Below are 20,776 nucleotides of genomic sequence, written 5' to 3'. Positions count from 1 at the left end.
CAAAGGTCCGTATAGTTAAAGCCATGGTTTTCCCAGTAGTGATGTATGGAAGTGAGAGCTGGACCATAAAGAAGGCTGATCGCCGAAGAATTGATGCTTTTGAATTATGGTGCTGGAGGAGACTCTTGAGAGTCCCATGGACTGCAAGAAGATCAAACCTATCCATTCTGAAGGAAATCAGCCCTGAGTGCTCACTGGAAGGACAGATCGTGAAGCTGAGGCTCCAATACTTTGGCCACCTCATGAGAAGAGAAGCCTCCCTGGAAAAGACCCTGATGTTGGGAAAGACGGAGGGCACAAGGAGAAGGGGACGACAGAGGACGAGATGGTGGGACAGTGTTCTCGAAGCTACCAGCATGAGTTTGACCAAACCGCAGGAGGCAGTGGAAGACAGGAGTGCCTGGCGTGCTCTGGTCCATGGGGTCACGAAGAGTCGGACATGACTAAACGACTAAACAACAACAACAACAAAGGGATGTGTCTTTGTTTTCCTTTGTCTTACCTTTTTTTGCATCACCAGAAGCAAGTATCTGTTTGTTTGCTTCTGCTTTGCATTGCTGGAAGCCGGACTCTCCCCTGCTTTGCCTTTTTTGCTTACCCATACCTGGAACATTTACAGTGGATGCTCGGGTTACGAACATGATCTGTGTGGGATGCACGTTCACAACCCGCAGCGTTCGCAACCCTTCTCTGCGCATGTGCGGGTTGCAAATCGGCGCTTCTGAGCATGCGCAAAGCACGATTTAGCGCTTCTGCGCATGCATAACGGCCGAAACCCAGAAGTAACCTGTTCTGGTACTTCCGGGTTTCGGCAGTCCACAACCCGAAAAAACGCAACCTGAAGCGGCTGTAACCTGAGGTAAGACTGTACTGTGATCTCACACTTGTTAGAATACTTCTGCTTCTGAAGACAATACTTGGACCAGAACATCAATCCTTTGCCACTCACATTCAGTGCTTGAATTAAATGGGGGCAGTGGGGGCCTATGTTCAGCGGTGAAGCAAGCTGATCAGGCACCATGGGTGGTGGGCGTGCCCTGTGCCGGGTGGCGGGGCCTCCAAGGAGTCTGCCTGCTTCCTCCCCCTCAGCTGCCCTACAGCTGAGGGGGAGGTGGCGGGCGAACCATTTGGGGCAGTGCAAAGCCTGCGGGTGTTCAAGCCACCACGTCACACCCAGGAGAGATGCGTGGCTCAGGCATGCTGCAGGCCCTGCTGTGAGTGCCGCCCGCCATTTTGTCACCCCCTCAGTGTTGACACCCGGGGCAGCCTGCCCCCACCCTCCCCCCTTCCTCTGTCCCTGCCTGTGTTTTTGGAAGTTATGACTAAAATTAAGAAGTGTTACGGAGGCGGTCTGTGGATTTCATTAAGCCTCCCCCCTCCAATAATCAGAGCAACACCCGAGACCTCTGAATGTCGATAGCTTTGGAGTAAACAGACCAAATGACTTGGTATAAGGCAGCTTTGTAACTTCCAATTTTATTTGCCTGATATAAATCAGCGGTGGTTTCACCATCTTAAATATACTGCATGAGAACAAAGGCTGGTTATTACAGTGGCTGTCACATGGAATGACATCTCATTTTCATGTACTGGGAAGATATATGCTTGCTTTGTTTTAAAATGGGCTTCCCTGGGGAAGCTGTGCGCACTTGCTCAAAGAAGCAAATAACCTGAAACCTGCCAGCACACATCAATCAACCTACCTTTACCCTCTCTGTGTTGACTGAAATGATTTTAGCGGCTGCATGGATGGTGTCATTTTAGAGTTTCATCACTAGGATTTGGAGAATACATAGATGTGCATGTTAACAAACACATTCACATTAGAATAGTCTGCATTGGAATGTGAGGACTCACCTGCACTAGACATTTAAAACAGTATCATACCACTTGAAACCGTCATGGCTTCCCCCAAAGAATTATGGGGAGTGTAATCTGTTAAGTTAACAGCTGTTAGAAGACCCCCACCTTCCTCTCACAGAGCTACAATTCCCTGATTTCCCTTGGAAGAAAGACTGAGTGTTAAACCACTCTGGAACTTGTACCACAAACATTCCTCTTCTCCCAGGCCTTTGGCTAATTAAACAATCTACAACCTTTTGTTTTTGTTTGTTACTATGCTATCTAGCTTTGTGTTTTTGTGTTGTAAACCACCCTCTGGTCCTCGGATGAAGGGCAGCATAGAAATTTAATAAATAATAATGTTAGCAATAATAATATGGGGTTCATTTGCATGTATGACCTCCTTCTGCTCCTGTCTCTTCACGCGACGCTTTTCCATATAAAGATCACCTGTAGAAACCTTAATTGCTATTATGATCATGGAAGTGGCGGTACTTTGTCCCCTTGTAGAAACCAGTCCTATGCATGTATCTGAGCCACTAAAACAATCACCATGCAGACTGCAGTTGAACCTGTTAAGTTGCACCACGGCTTCAAAAAGCTCAAATCCCCTGCTGTCTAGAATCTAAACACATTGAATGAGGAAGCTGTGTCCCTTCAAACTGTTGCTGGACTGCAACTCACTGGCCATGCTGAAGGGAGTTTGAGTCCAACAGATGAATGGTTACTGGTTCCTCACCCCTGATCTAACACCCTGCAGGGCGCAGTACCATTGCAACAGCTGCACCCTGCAGCGGTTTTGGTGGAGCTATTGCAACGCAGGAACTTCATGGTTTATAACTGCGTATCCCCAGCCTTGCCCGGGTTTGCTAGAGCCTGCATTCTTCTGTCAACTGCATGAAGGATTTTCTTCCTTGGGCCTAGCTGCATCTGAATGCTCCGCAGGTCTTCATCCGAGCAAAGCACAAGGGCCTCTAAATCAATGTTTTCCCTCATCAAGATGGGAAGGAATTCATTCAGGTTCTGGGACGCCAAAAACACCTCCAGGGGGGTGGTCTCCACTTTCTCATCATCCCACCTGATTTCCTCTTCGATCCAAGATTCTTCCGGATTGTTCTCCGCATCTGTGTCACCACCATCATCTTCAGGCTCTTTGAACTGAAGCAACGCATCGGGCATTTTGAAGCTGATGCCTTCTTTCTCAAGCATCATTGCGTCAAAGTTTTTGCCCATGGTGGGCAAGTTGTTTTTAAATACAATGTTGCCAAGACCCGGCCGGTGGAAGATGGACCTTTGGCCCAGCTCGTTGTCATCTTCAGAAATGCCGTTTTTTCTTTGGAAGTCCTTGGTCAGGTCTTCCTCGTCTTCTTCATTGAACACATCCATCACGGCGGTTCGTCCGGCTGGGGTACCTCCCTCTTGGGGATTTGCTTCTTGACCATCGAGATTCTCCTCTTTCTTTTTCATCCTTCGCGTGAAGGTGTCTTTCATCTTTTGGGGCAGTGTGCCCAGTGAAGTGGATGCAAAGAAACTGGAGACTTTCGTCCTGGTGGCTGTCCCCCTCTTCGAATGCATGGATCCTTTGCTGAAATTCCTGGCCATTTCGTGTTCATGTTTCTCCTGACGCAGTTCGCATTCGTGGATTTGCCTTTCTGCATTGCGCCGAGCCTGGGTCTTGAGCTGAGAGACTCTCTTGGGATTCTTGAGGTTCTGCTCAGTAGCGGCAGCGTCGAGGATCCGGACGCATTCGTATTGGTTCCTGCTGGCAGCCACGTCCAGAGGAGAACACATGTCATTATCCAGGGCGAAGATATTGGCGCCAAAATTGATTAAGAATGTTATGCAATGGACGTGGCCATTCGCGGCAGCGTGGTGGAGGGGAGTGTTCCCCCAAATGTCACACTTATCTGGGTTACCTCTGGAAAGAAACAAAACATGAAGGACTCAGACAATTGAACTCAGCTCTGGAGTTTTCCAAAGGCAACATAATAAGGTAGAATGGATGGTACTACTTCAAACTATAGCTGGGAGCACCATTTTTTAATTCTTCCCTGCAAGGCGAAAACTAGTTCACTAAGGAGACAGCTTCTAGGCCAGCACATTCCTAGCTGAGCTACTTTTCTAAGTGTGGGGAATTTTTGCCACTTTATTCCCATTTTATTTTGTTGCAGAGCTGAAATTCCCAGAGTTTCCTGGGAAGAGCGCTGGTTAAACCATTCTGGTCATTGCTTAGGAACAGCCTGGAAATATTTTGAAATAAAATTTTAAATATCTAGTTCAACTCTACAATCAGCGGGTTCAACTCTACAATCACTGAGGGTTGTGTGGTTGTCATTGACTTGTGACAAGGCCTTTCTGGTGGTGGTTCCCTGTTTGTGCAATGCGCACCCTGGTGAGAGGAGTCTTGCTACTGACTTTCAGGAGGAAGGGAAAAGCATTCCTGTTTGCCCAGGCATTTGATGGCTGAAGATGATTGATCCTGAGAACCCTGAGATCACAGGGTGACCAAATGTTTTTAACTCCTTTTAGAATGTTTTAACTGTAACTCTTTCAGCTGTTTTTAGAATGCTTGTTTTTCAAGTAGTTTTAGGTTGTGTTCTAATAGGTTGTGTTATATTCTGGATTATGTATGTTTTAATAGATTATGTCTGAATAGGATGAGAGTGTTGGAGATACGTGCAAATGTGTATGTGAATCCGGTCTTGGGTGTTTGATTTTCGTTGTTGTGTATACTGTGTATATACGGACAATGACAATAAATTTATCTAAATCTAAATCTATCTAGTTTTGCTGTGAATGTGTTTGCTCCTTGAAGAGGAAGGGCAAGCTATACATTCAACTACAATCTCTGTTTCCCCGACTTTGGCAATATGGGGCAACCTTATCTGCAGGTTTCCCTCTCTGAATATAAATTGTTGAGACTTACATTCAGTGGCTGTATCCATGGCAGCCTCTTGTAAATTCAGTAAGAAGAAGCACATCCTGGCTCTATATACTTAACTTTAATGCTTTGCTATTGAATTCTGATAGAACTCATCTATTTCCCCCAAGGCCTTTGTTCTCCCAACTGTATTTGCTCTTGAGAAGTTTTTCAAACATTTGCACAGAAGGCATTACTTGTCTTCAACTGGAGCTGAATATACACCACATATTCAGAGCGTATCCCAGACCCCTCAACTGTCCCGATAAAATCAGAACGTCCCGCTTTGCGGTGCCACAGCAAAAGTAGTTTCTTTCCCAAATAGGTTTTATCTTAATAGCAAACACAATAAATAAAGAGTTCACTTGTAATACATCAGTGCTTCAGTGCTCATTTCTTCTCTTTCCAAAATAGATTTTATCTTGAACAATTGCAAACACAGTAATAGAGAGTCCACTTGTGATATACCAGTGATTCCATGTTCGGACATCATTCCGGTAATCCAATGTTTTGTTGCTAAAGAGCTTAGTCATCAAACCTTGTAGTAAATAATATACAATATGTAATATGTATATTACATATGTAGTAAATGATATACAATATGTAAACGACTTAAAGCAGGGGTATATCTATCCCCATCAGCATGTTTCCATTGGGAGGAGCATAAAAAGAAGATGATGTTCTTCAGTTTGTTAAAGGAGGTTTCACAAACTAAAGGACGTCATCTTCTTTCTCTTTTGGGAAAGAAACTATTTTTGCCATTTTTATGGATGTTTATTGTTTGTTTACAGATAGTTGCCTTGGTGATATTATCTTGTGTCAATTGCAGTAGTCATTGTATCACCATCCTGTTCATTGTTTTATTGTAAATACTCAGGCAGGCAGGCAGGCAGGCAGGCAGACAGCATCAGTAAATACTGTTTGTCCCAAAGCTTCAGCTCTCTGCCTATCTTCAGCCTGGCTCAAAATGATCCCCTGTGCTTTACACACACACACACACACACACACACACACACACACACACACACCAGTCTGAAACATCCTCTGCTTGGATGCAGGGGAAGATCTCCCCCTTGTCAGGAATTTCCCCGTCATTCAAAAGGCAGCTATTGATAGCAATCTGACAATCTTCTGGACAAAGGAGACATGTGCAACTATTTGGGTAAACTCCTGTCTGACTGCTTTAGCAGACTCTTGCCCAGACCCCAATCTTGCAATCATACAATTACAGAGTCACCGAACTGGAAAGAACACTCAATGCCATCACGTCTACCTTCCCTAGCTCGCCACGGGGGATTGCATCCTGCCAGGCTCTGCTCAGTGCAACCCGCTTATATTAATGGGCCTCGGTTGGTCATTCTCATTCATTTTAATGGGTTTCTCTGAGTAGAATTTAGTGGGATGCCACCTATAATTGGGGGTCAGGCAACACTGGTATACTAGTTTAACTGTCCTTCCTTCTTATGGGGTGGTGTTATTGGTTTGTTTTGCTTTCATTCTTGATTTTAGAATGCATTTTGTGTTTATGTTCTGGAACCATAGTGTGCAAGTTAAGTGCTAATTTCAGTGTTATTTGCTTCCAAAACAACAACAACAACAACACCCCACCTGCAAATAATATGGAAATGGTTGCTAAACTTGTGCAGGTATTCCACTATAGTTTCAGAAGTGCCTTTTATGTTGTGTTTGTGCTCAAATATAATGAGCACAAGTGTTTGTGCTCAAATATAATGAGCACAAGTGTTTGTGCTCAAATGTAATGTGGAATTAGGCTTCCGGGTTGGCGCCCCCAGCAATGGCGGAGCTCCTCCGATCGGGAGGAACTTGCTCCGTGGAAAGTTGGGTCTGTACCGCCACGGCGAAGGCGGAGACCCATTGAAATCACAGGCGGAAGAGGCTTGTGGGCCTGGGATTCGGCTGGCACCTTTTGTGCCTCCCCTACTCGCGGGGAGGCCCTGTTTTGGGGATCCGGAGTGGCGTGGGGTGAGCGACGCGGTGCTTTAAATCGACCGCTTCTTTCACAGAGTGAAGCCGCATTGCTGTTGCCGGAGAGCGCTGACTTTTTCTTGTGGACAATTGGATTTTAAAAAACAACCCGTGAGTAAAACGGAAAATTGGATCTTAAAATATATTAATTTGGCATCGAACGGGGAAGGTTCAAAACAGGAAGTCCGCCTTCCCCTTTTGTAAATAGACTGAAGCAAAGAGCTTACAAGTTAAGGTCTCGGAAAGCCTTATGTAAAGGATTAAACTTCCATCGATTGAAATTATTAGACCCCCCCTTGGAAGCAGGAGAAGAGGGGGGAAATTTTGGACTGTGTATCCTGCAGGAGAGAGTGATTAAAATTAAATTACCACTGCTCTGAACCTGGGAACGGGCTCCCAGTGATTGACGTTTCGGGAGAGTTCATTGACAGCGAAGAGAACGGATGTTGACAGTCAGTTAAATAAGAGAAATATATTGTTTCCATTGTCCGCTTCTGCGTTTAAAAGGGAGGAAAAGTATCTGAAAATTGAAACTATCTTTACTTTTTGATCTGTGTTGGAAAAGATTGATACAAGTGGAGACTGTTCCCCTCTAGAGGGAGCTTTTGAAACTGTTACAAGAGTGGAGCTGGGAAATCTCCAGCTGCTTGATAAGAACTGTGAGAACTAGAGACTGACCTTGGATATTCAAGAATGTTGACAGGAGAAGCCTTATGGACTGCATTTTCTAAGATAAGCCATTTGTTGGAACAGCTTCATAAAAAGATGGATGCTATGACTACTAAAATTGACATTTTGGAACCAAAAGTGAGCACCAATACAGAAATTATTCAGGATTTGGCACAGGAATCTATTTCAACAGGACAAATTGCTGAAAAGGAGAAGGAGAAAGTTGCTGTTGTTGAACCTAAAGTAATACAAGGGGGAGCCTTAGCCTTACAGAGGCAAATTGAGGACTACAAGTTGAGGCCCTTTATGATTGAGACTAGAAAAAGTCAGATTTTGAAGATCGGAGCCTGGCCTGGACTAGAAAAGGAAAGTTGGAAAGATCCCTCTATGCAGGGATTAACTGACTTTTGGAATATGGACTTGGGTCAGGAGGAGATTGGAGTTCTGGGGGCCTTTGGATTTGGAGGAATTTTGAAACATGCCTGGAAATACTTTATGGATCCTAATTTTAATTATGGAAATCTGGCTGACCTGTTGAGAAGGAATAAAAGTATCGTTGGATTGGAGTTTCCCCGAGATCTGCTCTTTAGCATCAAAGAATATGAAGAAGACCGGCAGAAGGAACGTGGAAAAGAGTTAAGAGCCTCGGACATAAGATCTCCAGGTTGATGGACTGTATGGAGTTGATGGAAGTGGCTGGTAGAGTCCGAGACTGGGGAGAGGAGATGGTGGAAGAAGATTGGAAATTTAAAGTCTATATATAGAAATATTGTAAAATTAATGAGTGATAGAAAAATGTTGGAAGGAAATTTTATGGCTTTAGCTGAAATGCTATAAGGAGTTAAGCTTAAATAAGTATACTAATTTTAATGGAAATAAGATTAAAAATATGTTAAGACATTTATATGATAGAAAATAGAGAAAGTTGGAAAGGAATTGCTGAAACAATTAATGGAAGTGGAATACAAAGAGGGAGGTGAGAGGAGGTCAATGATACAAGGGAATGAAAGATAGAATATGGAAAAGGTATGATGTATGTTTTTAAATTGTTTTTGTTTGGTTTGGTTTAGTTTATTGTGTTAGTTTAATTTGTTAAGGTTGTGTTTTGTATTGTTTATGTATTGTATTTTTTTTCTCTTTTTTGTTCTTTTTTGTTCTTTTGTCTTCTTTCTTCCTTTTCTTTTTTGTAAGCTTTAAAAGTAATAAATATTATTTTTTAAAAAATGTAATGCGGAATTAACAGTTAGGGAAAGGTTGTGAAAGTGCGATGCGGATGCAGCCTAAGCAACTCAGGGCAAAGTACATCGTTATTACAATACAATAAAATACAATTCAAGAAACAGAAGCAATAAAAATGCAATTTCAAATCACCTAGCACAGAGAACTGCAGTTGCTACAACAGGCAGAAAAATGATTAAGTGCTCCACCAAAACTCTCAACAACGTTCAAGTGCTCTGTAGAGGAAAGCAGTTTGGGAATTGCTGAACTAAATCGTTTTAAGAGGACTGATCTTGTGTAAGGCATCAGAGACACAGTCACACTTAACTGGGAAGAAAGTTTCATAGAACTCAGCGGGATTAACTTCTGAGTAGATTTATACTGGATCATGTTGTAAGCTACAAATATCACAACCCATGGTTTGGATCTTGCTTCTGCTGTGAACTCACTAGGCAAGCCACTCTCTGAGCAATATGGGTGACAATAATACTACCTGACAGGGTTGTTGTAAGCTAGATAATGCACATGAAGCATGTGAACACTTGAAAGCACTACACAGATGCTAAGTATTATTGCTAATTACCTTTGATTGCTTTGTATCCAGACATAGGGCTACTATATAGCTTCTCATGAGTTTACCCATAACTGGGTTAAGCTAAACTGTTAAAATCTCATTTTACACCTATTGACGTCAGTGAAATTAAGGGCCTGTCTGTGCAAATAGGTCACAGTGATTCAATGTTCTCCAACATAAGCTGCAGGGCATCTGTTGTCTTATACCAAAGGGTTTTATATAAAATCCAGATCAGGCACAAACTTTTATTGAGTTTGTCTCTTAGATAATTTAATGTGATCAGTAACAAGTCAGGAAGATGACCCATTTTATAAATGATAGTTTCGCTCGTTGAGATTTAGGATTTGCCTTTGTGATGGAGAACAAAGAATTTAGGCTTTTGGGGTGCCAGATTCCCCATAATTCCTGGATTTAGTAAGTGTTAAAATTTAATGAAGCCCCCAGAATCCCCAGCTCCAGCTGGGATTCAATTGCCGGAACAGCCAGGTCAGCATGAAAATGGCCACTAAGTATGAGTCACTAATTTAACAAAAGTATGGTGATAAGACATTAAGAAAGCAGGGACTGTGCGTCGGATGGCTCTAGGGAGAGTAATGGCTGATTTCTGCTGGCATCCAAGACTGTGGCCATGGAACAAGCAAAACCTTCTTGGCGTGTTAATGCTGTGAGCCCCTCCATCATAGGCTCAGGTTGTGTGTGTGTGTGTGTATGGTAAAGGGACCCATGACCATTAGGTCCAGTCGTGGCCGACTCTGGGGTTGCGGCACTCATCTCGCTTTATTGGCTGAGGGAGCCGGCGTACAGCTTCCAGGTCATGTGGCCAGCATGACTAAGCTGCTTCTGGCAAACCAGAGCAGCGCACAGAAACGCCGTTTACCTTCCCGTATTTATCTACTTGCACTTTTTACGTGCTTTTGAACTGCTAGGTTGGCAGGAGCAGGGACCGAGCAACAGGAGCTCACCCCATCGTGGGGATTTGAACCGCCGACCCTCTGATCGGCAAGTCCTGGGCTCTGTGGTTTAACCCACAGCTCCACCCGCGTCTCTCTCTCTCTCTCTCTCTCTCTCTATATATATATATATATGTGCAAATAACATACATCCTAAAGGCAGCACAGTCTCCGCTGTACCTCATTTCCAAAAGGAAACACGAGCCGTGGGTGAACGCCTGGAGCCCCAGGAATCTTGCATTGCTCTGAGATTGAAGTGTCATGCAGCATTATTTTGAAAATCTAGCTCATTGCTGTCTACACTAAGGGCTCATCCAGACTTCCTTTTGTGCCACTTTTCTTAGGCTTTAAAGCTCCATGTCTGAGCAATGGCTTTTTTTTTTGTCCTGGGGTTTTCCCTTTTACCATTGAATAGGAGCAAATGCAATTGGGCTTTTGCTCTGATTCAGGTGCAAGATATGTGTTTTCCTGGGGAAAGCACTGTGACCAAAACAAAAAACAAAACCACTCCAACACGCAGCTGTGCAAAAGGAAGTCTGGGTGAGTGCTGAGTTACAGTGGCTCTTCAGGTTTTGAGGGAGTCTCCCAGCCCTACCTGGAGATGACAGGGACTGAACCTGGGACCTTCTGCATGCAAAGTAGATGCTCTGCCACTTGGCGATGGCCTTTCCTCAAAATATCATTTTGCACTGAGGAGTGGATTCCAATTCCTGCTGCTCTCCAATGGACCACTTGACATTTACTGACCACGTCATGATCTTTCCGCCTCTTGCAGTTATTGTAATGCACTGTACTAGACACTACATGATTTTTAACTGCATTTTAACAGGTTCACCATGGACCAACTGAATGATGTTTGCAGACCACTGGTGGTCCATAGACCGTAGTTTGGGAATCCCTGGCATAGGGGAACATTTCATCATGTGACATCCCACCCAACCCAGGTCAGTTCAAAGTGGTATAGCCCAAGTAGGCTATATAGATTGACCACCTTGGCAATGACAAGCCTTGGTTCCTTTTTTCATTAGTGAAGTCTACAGAGTGATAATTCATTTTACTAGGCTGTAAATTTAGGATAAGCAATTGTACTGTTTAAAGGTTGCTTTTATTGGCAATAAAACATAGCATATGACAGAGCATGCCACACCCAAAAGCCAGGAACTCAGAAATGCTTTATCTTCCTATACTTGAAGTTTGCCTTCTGTTCTAACACTCTAAGCCAGCAGTGAGGAATTGAGGGCCACATTCTGTTCTGAACAACTTTCTGGGGCCAACATGCCACTGAGCTTTTACTGATAAGCGTAACAGGAGCTGGACTTCCTGGGATTTATATTCTGCTCCTAATGTCATCTGCCTAGGAAGGAGACAAGTTCCCTCCCCGTATAAAAAAGAGAGGAACTGAACCTATTAGAAGCTTAATTTTTATCTGAACCTGATGCTGTAGAGTATGTTTTTCTGTAAGTATACCTGCTTTCCATCAGAGAATTTGGCGTTCTCTTTTTCTGAGACTCTCCAGTGATCACTGATTGCATGTGCACGAATAAAGCTTACATGCAGCTGAAGAAATATTTTCCTGCATGCATTTTAAAATGCACAACAGCACTGACAGATAGGTTCAGAGGCAAAAAGCAGGTGGATCTACACATGTGAGGGCATACCATACATTTAAAGCACATTCAACACACAAGATTCTTCCCCCAAAAAATCTTGGGAACTGAATTTTGTCAGAGGGGCTGGGAACTGGAGCTCTGTGAGAGCAAAACTACATTTCTGGTGATTCTTTCTTTTTTTCCCCCCGGAGGAGGGATCATGTGCTTTAAATGTGCACCTGATGTCCTTTAAATGGATCTGCCGTTGCTTTTGCATTGTGAACTGCATTGCGGATGAGCAAGAGTCATATTTCTAACCAGGCAAGCAAGAGGCACTGCTACAATTCAAGGGCACATTCCAGCCCGACAAAATTACATCAGGAGGACGCAAAGCAGGACAAGTGAGGCTTGTGGTTGGTTGGGGAAGTTGGGGCCTGAGGACAGTCCCAAGTGCTAGACAGAGGGGTACATTTGTCCCCAGTGGGCTGTGAAATTTCAGTGACACCCTGTGCAACACTAAAATTTGGTGCCTGCCACATCTCATGCTCTGTTCTACACTGCACTGTTGTGGTGCCCCCTCAGCACAACACCCCCTGCAGCTGAACCAGTCACACTACCCAAAAACTGCCTCTATTGCCTCCTAGGCTTGAGCAACCTTCGCTTTATGGATTATTTCAGCATAGCTCATAGCAGTCTTTTATTCTACACAGACACCCCCCCCCCAGTACTACGGCCCCCAGTCAATATCCTTATTGGATTTGAAATTGTTTTTATATATGTAACTTTTTAATCTGTTTTCGTATGTGTAACAGTTTTTACCTGTTTCATATATGCAATTGTTTCATACACGTTTTTATTGGGTTGTGAAATCGCTTTGAGATGCCTCATAGGAGGCAATTCATAAATGAAATGAATAACAATAATGTATTTTAAAAACTGAGGCTAACACATAAAAAGGAAGCTGGTGGGTTCCTTTCTTGCTGATGCAGCAATAAAACTGCTAGCACATTTGCAAAGCTAAGCAGGGTCTGGTATGGTTTCAAATTGGATGGGAGACCATGTGTTGAGATTCCTGCATTGCAGGGGTTGGACTACATGACCCTTGGGGTCCACGCCAACTCATACTATCATTTCCTCCTTGTTGATACTTATCCTCCTCATTGGGCCCGTTGAACAATTCAACATGTGTCCAAAAATCCACATTCATCTCCCCCGTTCAGTCAGCCCTTCATTGTGGAAGTTCAAGAGAGCAGTTCAATGCACTGACGCAGATTCCAACCCAAGCAGATTGAAAGAGATGAACACAGACTGCAAAGCAGTGGTTGAGGTACCTTTGTGTGAATCTAATTAGAAGAAGATTGTTTCTTAACTGGATTTCGATCACCTACGTCTTCCACAAACGCATGTCAGTGCTAAAGCCATTATTGCAGGTATTCTCTCTCTCTCTCTCATATATATATATATATATATATATATATATATATATTAAGTGTGGTTCAATTCTGTTCAATCCATTTCTAAGTCTACAAGCAATTTTGAGTCTACAGAAATTATTGTCTTCCTTGTTCTGAATTCTTTGGACTGGAAACCTCTGAGTTAAACAGATTTCCTTGTTGGGAGCATTCCTTCCAGTGTTCAGGAGGAAGGCTCACCACATACACCCCACTTTCTCCTAGCCATGGTTCTGGTGTGGCCCAGGATAGCTCAGTTGGTTAGAGCTTGGTGCTGATAATGGTAAGGTCACATGTTTGATCCCCGTATGGTTGCAGATTCCTGCATTGCAGAGGAATGGGTCCTTTCTAACTCTATGATTCTAGGAACCTGCCTTTCTGAGTCAGATCATGGGACCATCTAGCAGTGTTTTGTCTACATAGACTGTGCGCAGGGTTCTCCAGGGTTCCAGGTAGGGTTCAACTGGTGTCAGAGACCTGGCTGGCAGCGAGGAGTCTCCAGAGGGGGAGGAAGAGGCAGAGGAAAACAGGAACTTGATTCTTTTACACAACAAAAGTGAGATAAGCCCTTCTCGGTTTTTGCAGCAGCACGGAGATGCAGGAGCAAGAGGCAGGTGGTAGGAGCGGGTTGGATTCAGCTCCAGAGGAGGAGGAATTGGCTGCACCTGAGTCTCCAAGAAGTAGGAGGCAGAGCAAGCAATTAGAACAAAAGAAGACCAGCAGGAAGCGGAGGAGGACCATGGCGTATATCTGGCCTTGGGAGGAGCCGGAAGCCAGTTGAATCAACTGACTCAGACACTGAGGAATGAGTTGTGGGAATTCGGACTGCTGAAAGTCTGTTATTGCTAAATACCTCAATTAGTAAAACTGCCAGCATTGCGTGTCTTGTGTGACAGAAGTGCTAAACCTGACAACTGGGGAACTGCACCAGAGACCTTCTGGATGCAAAGCAGATGCGTTACCACTGAGCTATGGCCCTTTCTTCTAGCCTTCTTCAGTATTTCTGCATGCACCCTGGCTCTACAAAATGATGCCTTCTTTCCTCAAGGGTCAGAATGGTTAGGCATGTGTTGAGTGCCCACAGCCCTGCAGGAAGTCCACCGAGAACCTGGGACCTGCTCTGGTTATTGTGGAGTTGGAAAAGGTTCAGGGAAAAAGGGCAACCAAAATGAGCAAGAGGTAGAGCGAATCCATCTACAAGCAAAGCTTACAGCGTTTGGGGCTTTTAAGCTTAGAGAAAAGGGGAATAAGAGGTGACCTGAAGGAAGCTTATAAAATTATGCATGACATGAGAGAAAGTGGATGGCGAAAAGTGTATCTCCTTATCTCCTAACCCCAGACTTCATGGACATCTCATGAAGCCGAACATTGGAAGATCCAGGACAGATGAACAGACGTCCTTATTCACACAGTGACAAGTTAAACACAGAATTCGAACCCACAGGAGCCCCATGATGGCCACCAACTTGGATTACTTTATAAGAGAATTAGAGAAATTAATGGAGCACACAAATACCAGTGGCCACTAGGCATGATGGCTATGGTCTGCTTCCACGATCAGAAATAGTAATGCCTTTGAATACCAGCAAATGGAAACCACTGAAGGAGGGAGTGTTATTGACATCTGGTTGGCCACTGTGAGAACAGGATGCTGGACTCGATGGGTCATTGGCCTTACCCAGCAGGTTTTACTTAGGTTGCTGCTGTTATTATTTAATACATTTATATCCCACCCTTCCTTCCAAAGGAGTCCACAGTGGCAAACATGTAAATGATGAAAGAATACAATTAAACACTTCTAAAGACAGTTTACCTTCTAAAAGGATCACCAGCTCTCAGAACTGATGATTCCAAGGAATCTTTCATCCATCAAATGCCTGGGTAAACAGGATTTTTTTAAAAAAGAAATTCCCCCTAGAAGTCCTTAATGAGGGAAACAGACACACCTCAGTAGAGGGGGCATTCCACAAATGAGGAACCACCACTAAAAAGGCTCTGCCATGACTTCCACCACCAAGCAGGTAGCCCAAACTGACAGCACCACCAACAGGCTCTTTTATGTCTTAAACACAAGGCAAAAAGTTGTATCTAAGTAGGTTCGACTCCCACTAGAATCACTGAAATCAATGCCCATTAATTTCAATAGGTCTGCTCTGTGTAGGACTAGCATGGGATACAACTTCTGGGTGGGGTTTCTTAAATAGATTTTCCTTCCTCATCTCTTGAAATCTGATCAGCTCTAAAACAAAGAACCTATTGCCTGTTATCCCATCCCTCTCCCTGCAGGTTTTAGGATTTTAAAATACAAACAAACCACACACATTGTGGCATCTATCAAAGCCTGCTGAATTTACCCTCTTCGGCAGATTATTTCCATAGCCTCCAGGTTGCCATGGTAAGCCACCAGCAAGGTCGGTGTCATCCCATCCGCGTCTGAGGTGTTCAGGTCTTTTCTGGTGGCTTCTCTGAGTAGGTCCAAATTGCCGTCAGCAGCTGCCTGGTGGTACCGGGTGGACATCTTCCCCGCTGGTAGGATCTGTCTGAGGCAGAATCCCCCTCACACAGTGTAGCCGTTGGATTCAATGGCTGAATGCTTCCAGAAACACAGCTAGTTAATTAATAGCCGCAGGCAGCAGGGCAGCAAGATAAAAAAAACGAGGAAGCAAAGGTCACTCCTGTTTGCACCGTTCTTGAAAATGTCATCTCCTCAGTCATAACCTTGAGGGACGTTCACTGTAGTTCTCACAATGCCCAAATGCCTGTGCAGAAAACTCCATTTTCTTCAGCGTTTGACAAGGGGGAAATAGGCCTATTTGTGTTATAAATGAAGGCCTCTCCTAACAAAGGAAGCTGCCTTATACTGAAGCTACGTACATCCACACTGCACATTTAAAGCGGTATTATGCCACTTTAAACGCTCACGGCTTCCCCCAAAGCTGTGAGGAGACCCTTGCTCCCCTCCCAGAGTTACAGTTCTCTGCGTGGTTCAATAGTATACCTGTCAACTGTTCTGGGGGGGAAACGGGACACCCCGTTTTTAAACACAAGATCGTGTCAGCCATTTTGGGTGCTGTGATCTCCCTCAAAGTTGAGGGGAACCATTTCCATTCAAATGGTTGTGTGTGCCACATCATGTGATTAATTATACAGGGTGGGGCTTACCTGCTTACCCCCCCCTCCAATATTTTATTCAAGTTGGCATCCTTGGCTAGGAGGGCTGTGTTCCAACATCCTGTGTTACAACTGAATATATTGAGTGACCAGCAGCAGGGGAGGGGGCGTTATATGAGTTTTTTGGCCCGTTATAAGGAAACCAGACAGAAGAAGGAGAAGGAGAAGGAGGAGGAGGAGGAGGAGGAGGAGGAGGAGGAGGAGGAGGAGAAGAAGAAGAAGAAGAAGAAGAAGAAGAAGAAGAAGAAGAAGAAGAAGAAGAAGAAGAGACTTAATGCCTAATGAGTCACACTGTCGGTTCTGTCAAGCAGTTTGGAAAAGATCCAATGAGACTCACTGCAAATTTGCAAATTCCCTCTTGGGAGGACTTTATTAGCCCTTCCATTCTAGACCCTTGCAAATCTCTTAAAGAATGAGCTTCATTTGAGTGGGAGCCTTTCTTCTTCCTCTTTTTGTATGTGTTGAATCAACATTGAATGGTGTTTTGAGCTAGCAGAACGATTCTTTCCCCTTTCATCCTCAGAAAGATAATCCAAGGCCCAAATCATTTCGCTCTGAAATGGGGAAATGAAGCCTCTGTGTGTGGGACTGATTAGGAGGAACTTGACAGTTATTTGAAAGGATGCTTTTAAACTTCTTAGAGTTGTTTGATACCTTATCCTTTGTAGTGCAAGCAAGTTTCCTGAAAGGAAATACATTTCAGTGTGTTGCGTGGCAATTCCCGCCCCCTCCTCCAGATGAACACCAGAACTGGACACCAGAATTTAGGTTAATGGGAGAAAAATGACCACAACTTTATTGATTACAGGTGATACGGAAAGGGGGGGCATGTCTTCTTCACCTTCTTCTTCGCTACAATATATCCATTTATTTCCAATTGTCAATGTCAAAAGGGACTAAAATCTATAAAATTCATAGAAACTCAACGTGCCAATTTGCTCAATTTCTCTAGGACTCCATGACACCTCCCCTGTCCTCCATAATCCCTCAAGCAAGGTGTCAAGACCCTAATCCTGTCAAATCACTCTGCCAAGCCTTTCCTCCGGGCAATGCCAGTACATGGACCATTATCTTCTCATCACCGGTACTCAGGATGTGCTTATCTGCACATATCTCCAGCTCTGCATATTCCCCCCTCCCTCCTCCATATGTTAATCCTGTGTAACCCAACCTCTTCTTAATATATTCATGATGTAACTGGGATGTATTTTGCACTGTATTCTGGGACATGGAGGGAAGTTTCAAAAGTTCATGTCATCCTTTTCTCGCTGTTCAATCTCGCCTTGAACCTGTTGCGAAATAAACTTGGATCTTCTGCAGCTTGCTCCTGTCTCCGGCTGAGCTCATTTTCCTCCACAGGGACCCGCGGACTTAGTCCGATGAGCTGGGTGGCAGAGCAGCCTCGCACCCAGATTTTACCATAACACAGGTAAGAGCGGTATTGGCTTTAGGCATTGGCCCTATCAGACTATCCGGTCTAACCGGGAAGGGTTAAGCACCAACAGGGGGAGCCCCCGAGATGCACATCCCTAGGCGCTCCCCGAGGGGTTACCGCTCGGGAGCGCGCTTTAGGCCCTAGCCTCCATAGGTTTCGGACGAGGCGACGTCCCCTGGAGTCCTTTAACGAACTACCCTTCAAGATCTCGGGGGAGGTGATGGCGCTCCTCCCCCCCAACTCATTTGCATAACAATACCTCTGCCAATGCCTAACCGCCCAAACCAAAGGTGTTATGACGTTTTGCTACGAGGTAGGCGAAAAAACCAAGTGGCTTCCAAAATACAGCCAATTAGCCAAATGGAAAAACTCCTACCAGGCCCCTTGCGGTGACCAGCCGAAGCCCATAGCAAAGTCCTGATGAGAACCTAAAGGGTGGGAGGGAGGGAAACCGCAGCTGCTGAAAGGAAAAGAAAGGGGCGAGTATGGGCTGCCCCGACCTTAAGTGCCCTCTAGTAACCCTGCCCCTACCACCAGCTGATTGGCTGGCTGCTGTGGGTGATGAATAATAATGACCCGGGGAATTCCCTGAATCCCGCGGAGCTGCAGCCAGCCCCGTGAGAATGTAGGTGGGGGCGTGAGCCCGCAACCCCCCCTCTTTATGTTGGGAGTGGCTTTGTGGGTCTTACTCCCTTGTAAGCACTAAGCACTGCAGCCTTGGGGTGGGGTGGGGAGTTGGGGGAGAGGACTGGGGGTTTTTTTATATAAAAAAGTTTGTATCAAAACAATTTAGAGCTACTGAGAGCACCATCCTACAAAAACAGACACAAATATGTTTTTTCTGCATTGTGTTGAGCCAAGCACTCCAGATTTCTCTGTTTACCTGGGAGAGTTTGTTTTCTTATCCCTGCTCTATATAAATTATTGCCCCTATTTATAGCTTTTGGAAATGGATTGTTAAAATTTTGTTAATTTGGCCTACTGGGTGTAGTTAGGTCTACAAGTCCGAGCTTTCCCACCACTGCTGTATTTTATTCAATAATTTTATTTATTTATAGACATATTTATATACCACAATCTCATCAAGAAATTGTGTGGTACAGCATTTAACAATATATGTAACATAAAACATTAAACATCAGTAATAATACAAGACAAAATAATCATTAACATAACTGGCTGAACAATAATAGTTTAAACCAGTGGTTTTTCAACCAGTGTGCGGGGCATATTCATAGCTGTCAACCGTCCCTTATTTGGTGGGAAAGTCCCTTATCCCTTATTGATGATGTCCCTTAAATTTCCCGGGTTTCAAAGGAAGCAGCTCCTCTCCCTCCCTCCCTGCCGGCCAGGGAGGAGGGAGGCTCCAATTGTGTAGCTTGACTGCGTTGCTCACCCAATAAGGAGTCTAAGAAAGATGGGGTGGTGGAGCTTGCATGCCTTGTGCCAATCAAATCGGCCGCGTTGCCTGGTGACTCGCCTTTGCTCAGCGCTTCCCAGCTGAGAGGTGACGGTGGTTTTCCTTGCTGCATCCCCTTTGCCAGGTTGCTGCGCTGTGGGAACCACCGCTTGAGGCTTCATTTGGCTGCTGGCTGGGCTTTCTGCCTTTGGCTTGGAGGGGCTCAGAAGTTGAACATACCTGTGCTGGGGAAATCCCTTATTTTGGCTGCGGATCCCTTATTTTCGAGGCTGCTGGTCCCTTATTTTCAGATCTGTAAGTTGACAGCTATGGGCACCCTGAGGTACCTTGAATGCTGGTCAGGGGTGCCCTGGGCAACATTGGCCTCTGTCCCTCTTTCCTTCCTTCCCTTCTCTGATGCCCTCTTGCATTTTCTGCCTCCCAAAGGCTTGTAGGGCTGTTTGTTGCAGCAGCCGCAGCTACAAGCTCCTCAGGCAAATCGTGCCTCCGGGATTGGCCAGGGGGCACTGGTAGAGGAGGAGGAGTGAGGGGGAGCGCACCACCCCTGCCAGCGCGATCCCGGTGGGCTGCCATCGCGGTTGCCCCCTTCGCCCGCGCTGGACACCACACCCCCACAGGTGGTGTGCCATGCCCCCACAATGCAAGCAACACCCCTGGGACACATGCCAGCCCCGCCCCACCTGCTCTCCACCTCCCGGTGCCAGAGCATGAAACTCCGCCACTGCCAGGGGTTGATGTTTGCCAGGAGCTTAGGTGGCCTCAGAGTAAGCAAGCAAGCAGGCAAGGGAACCCAGCCAGCCAGTCCGCCAGCCCTTGCTGTAGTCCCATGCCCCTGAGGCAGGGGGGCAGCTCAGAGACCACGGGCAGCAGCAGCAGCGGATGCCTGGAGGACTCCCAAGGAGTCAAAAAACGGTGAGGGGCTGCCAGCTCTGCATGCAAAGGGGTGACATAACTGGGCTCCTGAGCCCCACAGGAGTGCCACAGAAAGAATGCTGTTGTTCAAGAGAGCCGTGATCCCAGAATGTCCCGCTTTTCCTTAGGATGTCCGTATTTTCATGAGAGAAATGTTGGAGGGTATGGAGTTATGCAACTCCCGAGCCAAGGAAATCTGAAGACATCTGAAGGCAGTCCTGTACAGGGAAGTTTTTGAATGTTTAATGTTTTATTATGTTTTCATATATGTTGGAAGCCGACCACAGTGGCTGGGGCAACCCAGTCAGATGAGCAGTGTATAATAATAATAATAATAATAATAATAATAATAATGGGCATCCCTAGTTTCATCGGAGAAATGTTGGCGGGTAAGAACTCTTGGTTGAATTGATAGCATTTTGTGTACTCGTTAATTGCTACTAGGCTCTTAACAAGCCAGACGCTTCTGACGCTTTTGAAGTGACAAAACAGGCTCTGCTCCCTGAGAGTTTATGGCACTCTCAGGCAGCCAACTTCGCTGCCCTTTCATCCCGAAACAAAAATGCAGATTGTGTAATTGGAAACAGTTCCCTGGGAGAACCAGAGCCACTTGCTGCGATTTGCTTGTTAGAGCTGCTG

The 20,776-nt window shown here is 45.1% G+C and overlaps 1 protein-coding gene across 1 annotated transcript; it reads right to left on the bottom strand.

Moving 5' to 3' along the window:
• Positions 1-1,460: 1,460 nt before the first annotated feature.
• Positions 1,461-15,928, bottom strand: ANKS4B (ankyrin repeat and sterile alpha motif domain containing 4B). The gene is made up of 2 exons (XM_079953925.1): positions 15,554-15,928; positions 1,461-3,760 (listed from the first exon to the last, which is right to left on the bottom strand). The coding sequence occupies exons 1-2, from the start codon at positions 15,715-15,717 to the stop codon at positions 2,677-2,679; spliced, it is 1,248 nt and encodes a 415-aa protein (XP_079810051.1). The 5' UTR covers positions 15,718-15,928; the 3' UTR covers positions 1,461-2,676.
• Between the last annotated feature and the right edge of the window lie 4,848 nt (positions 15,929-20,776).

This window comes from Podarcis cretensis, assembly GCF_951804945.1.
Source record: "Podarcis cretensis genome assembly, chromosome: 14".
NCBI lineage: Eukaryota > Metazoa > Chordata > Lepidosauria > Squamata > Lacertidae > Podarcis > Podarcis cretensis.
This window is presented reverse-complemented; position numbering and strand designations above follow the sequence as displayed.

Coding starts and splice junctions, on each gene's coding strand:
- ANKS4B (XM_079953925.1), bottom strand. CDS start 15,717: ATGTCCACCCGGTACCACCAGGCAGCTGCTGACGGCAATTTGGACCTA. Junction 3,761..15,553: donor GAAATAATCTGCCGAAGAGG/GTAAATTCAGCA, acceptor GTTTCTTTCCAG/AGGTAACCCAGATAAGTGTG.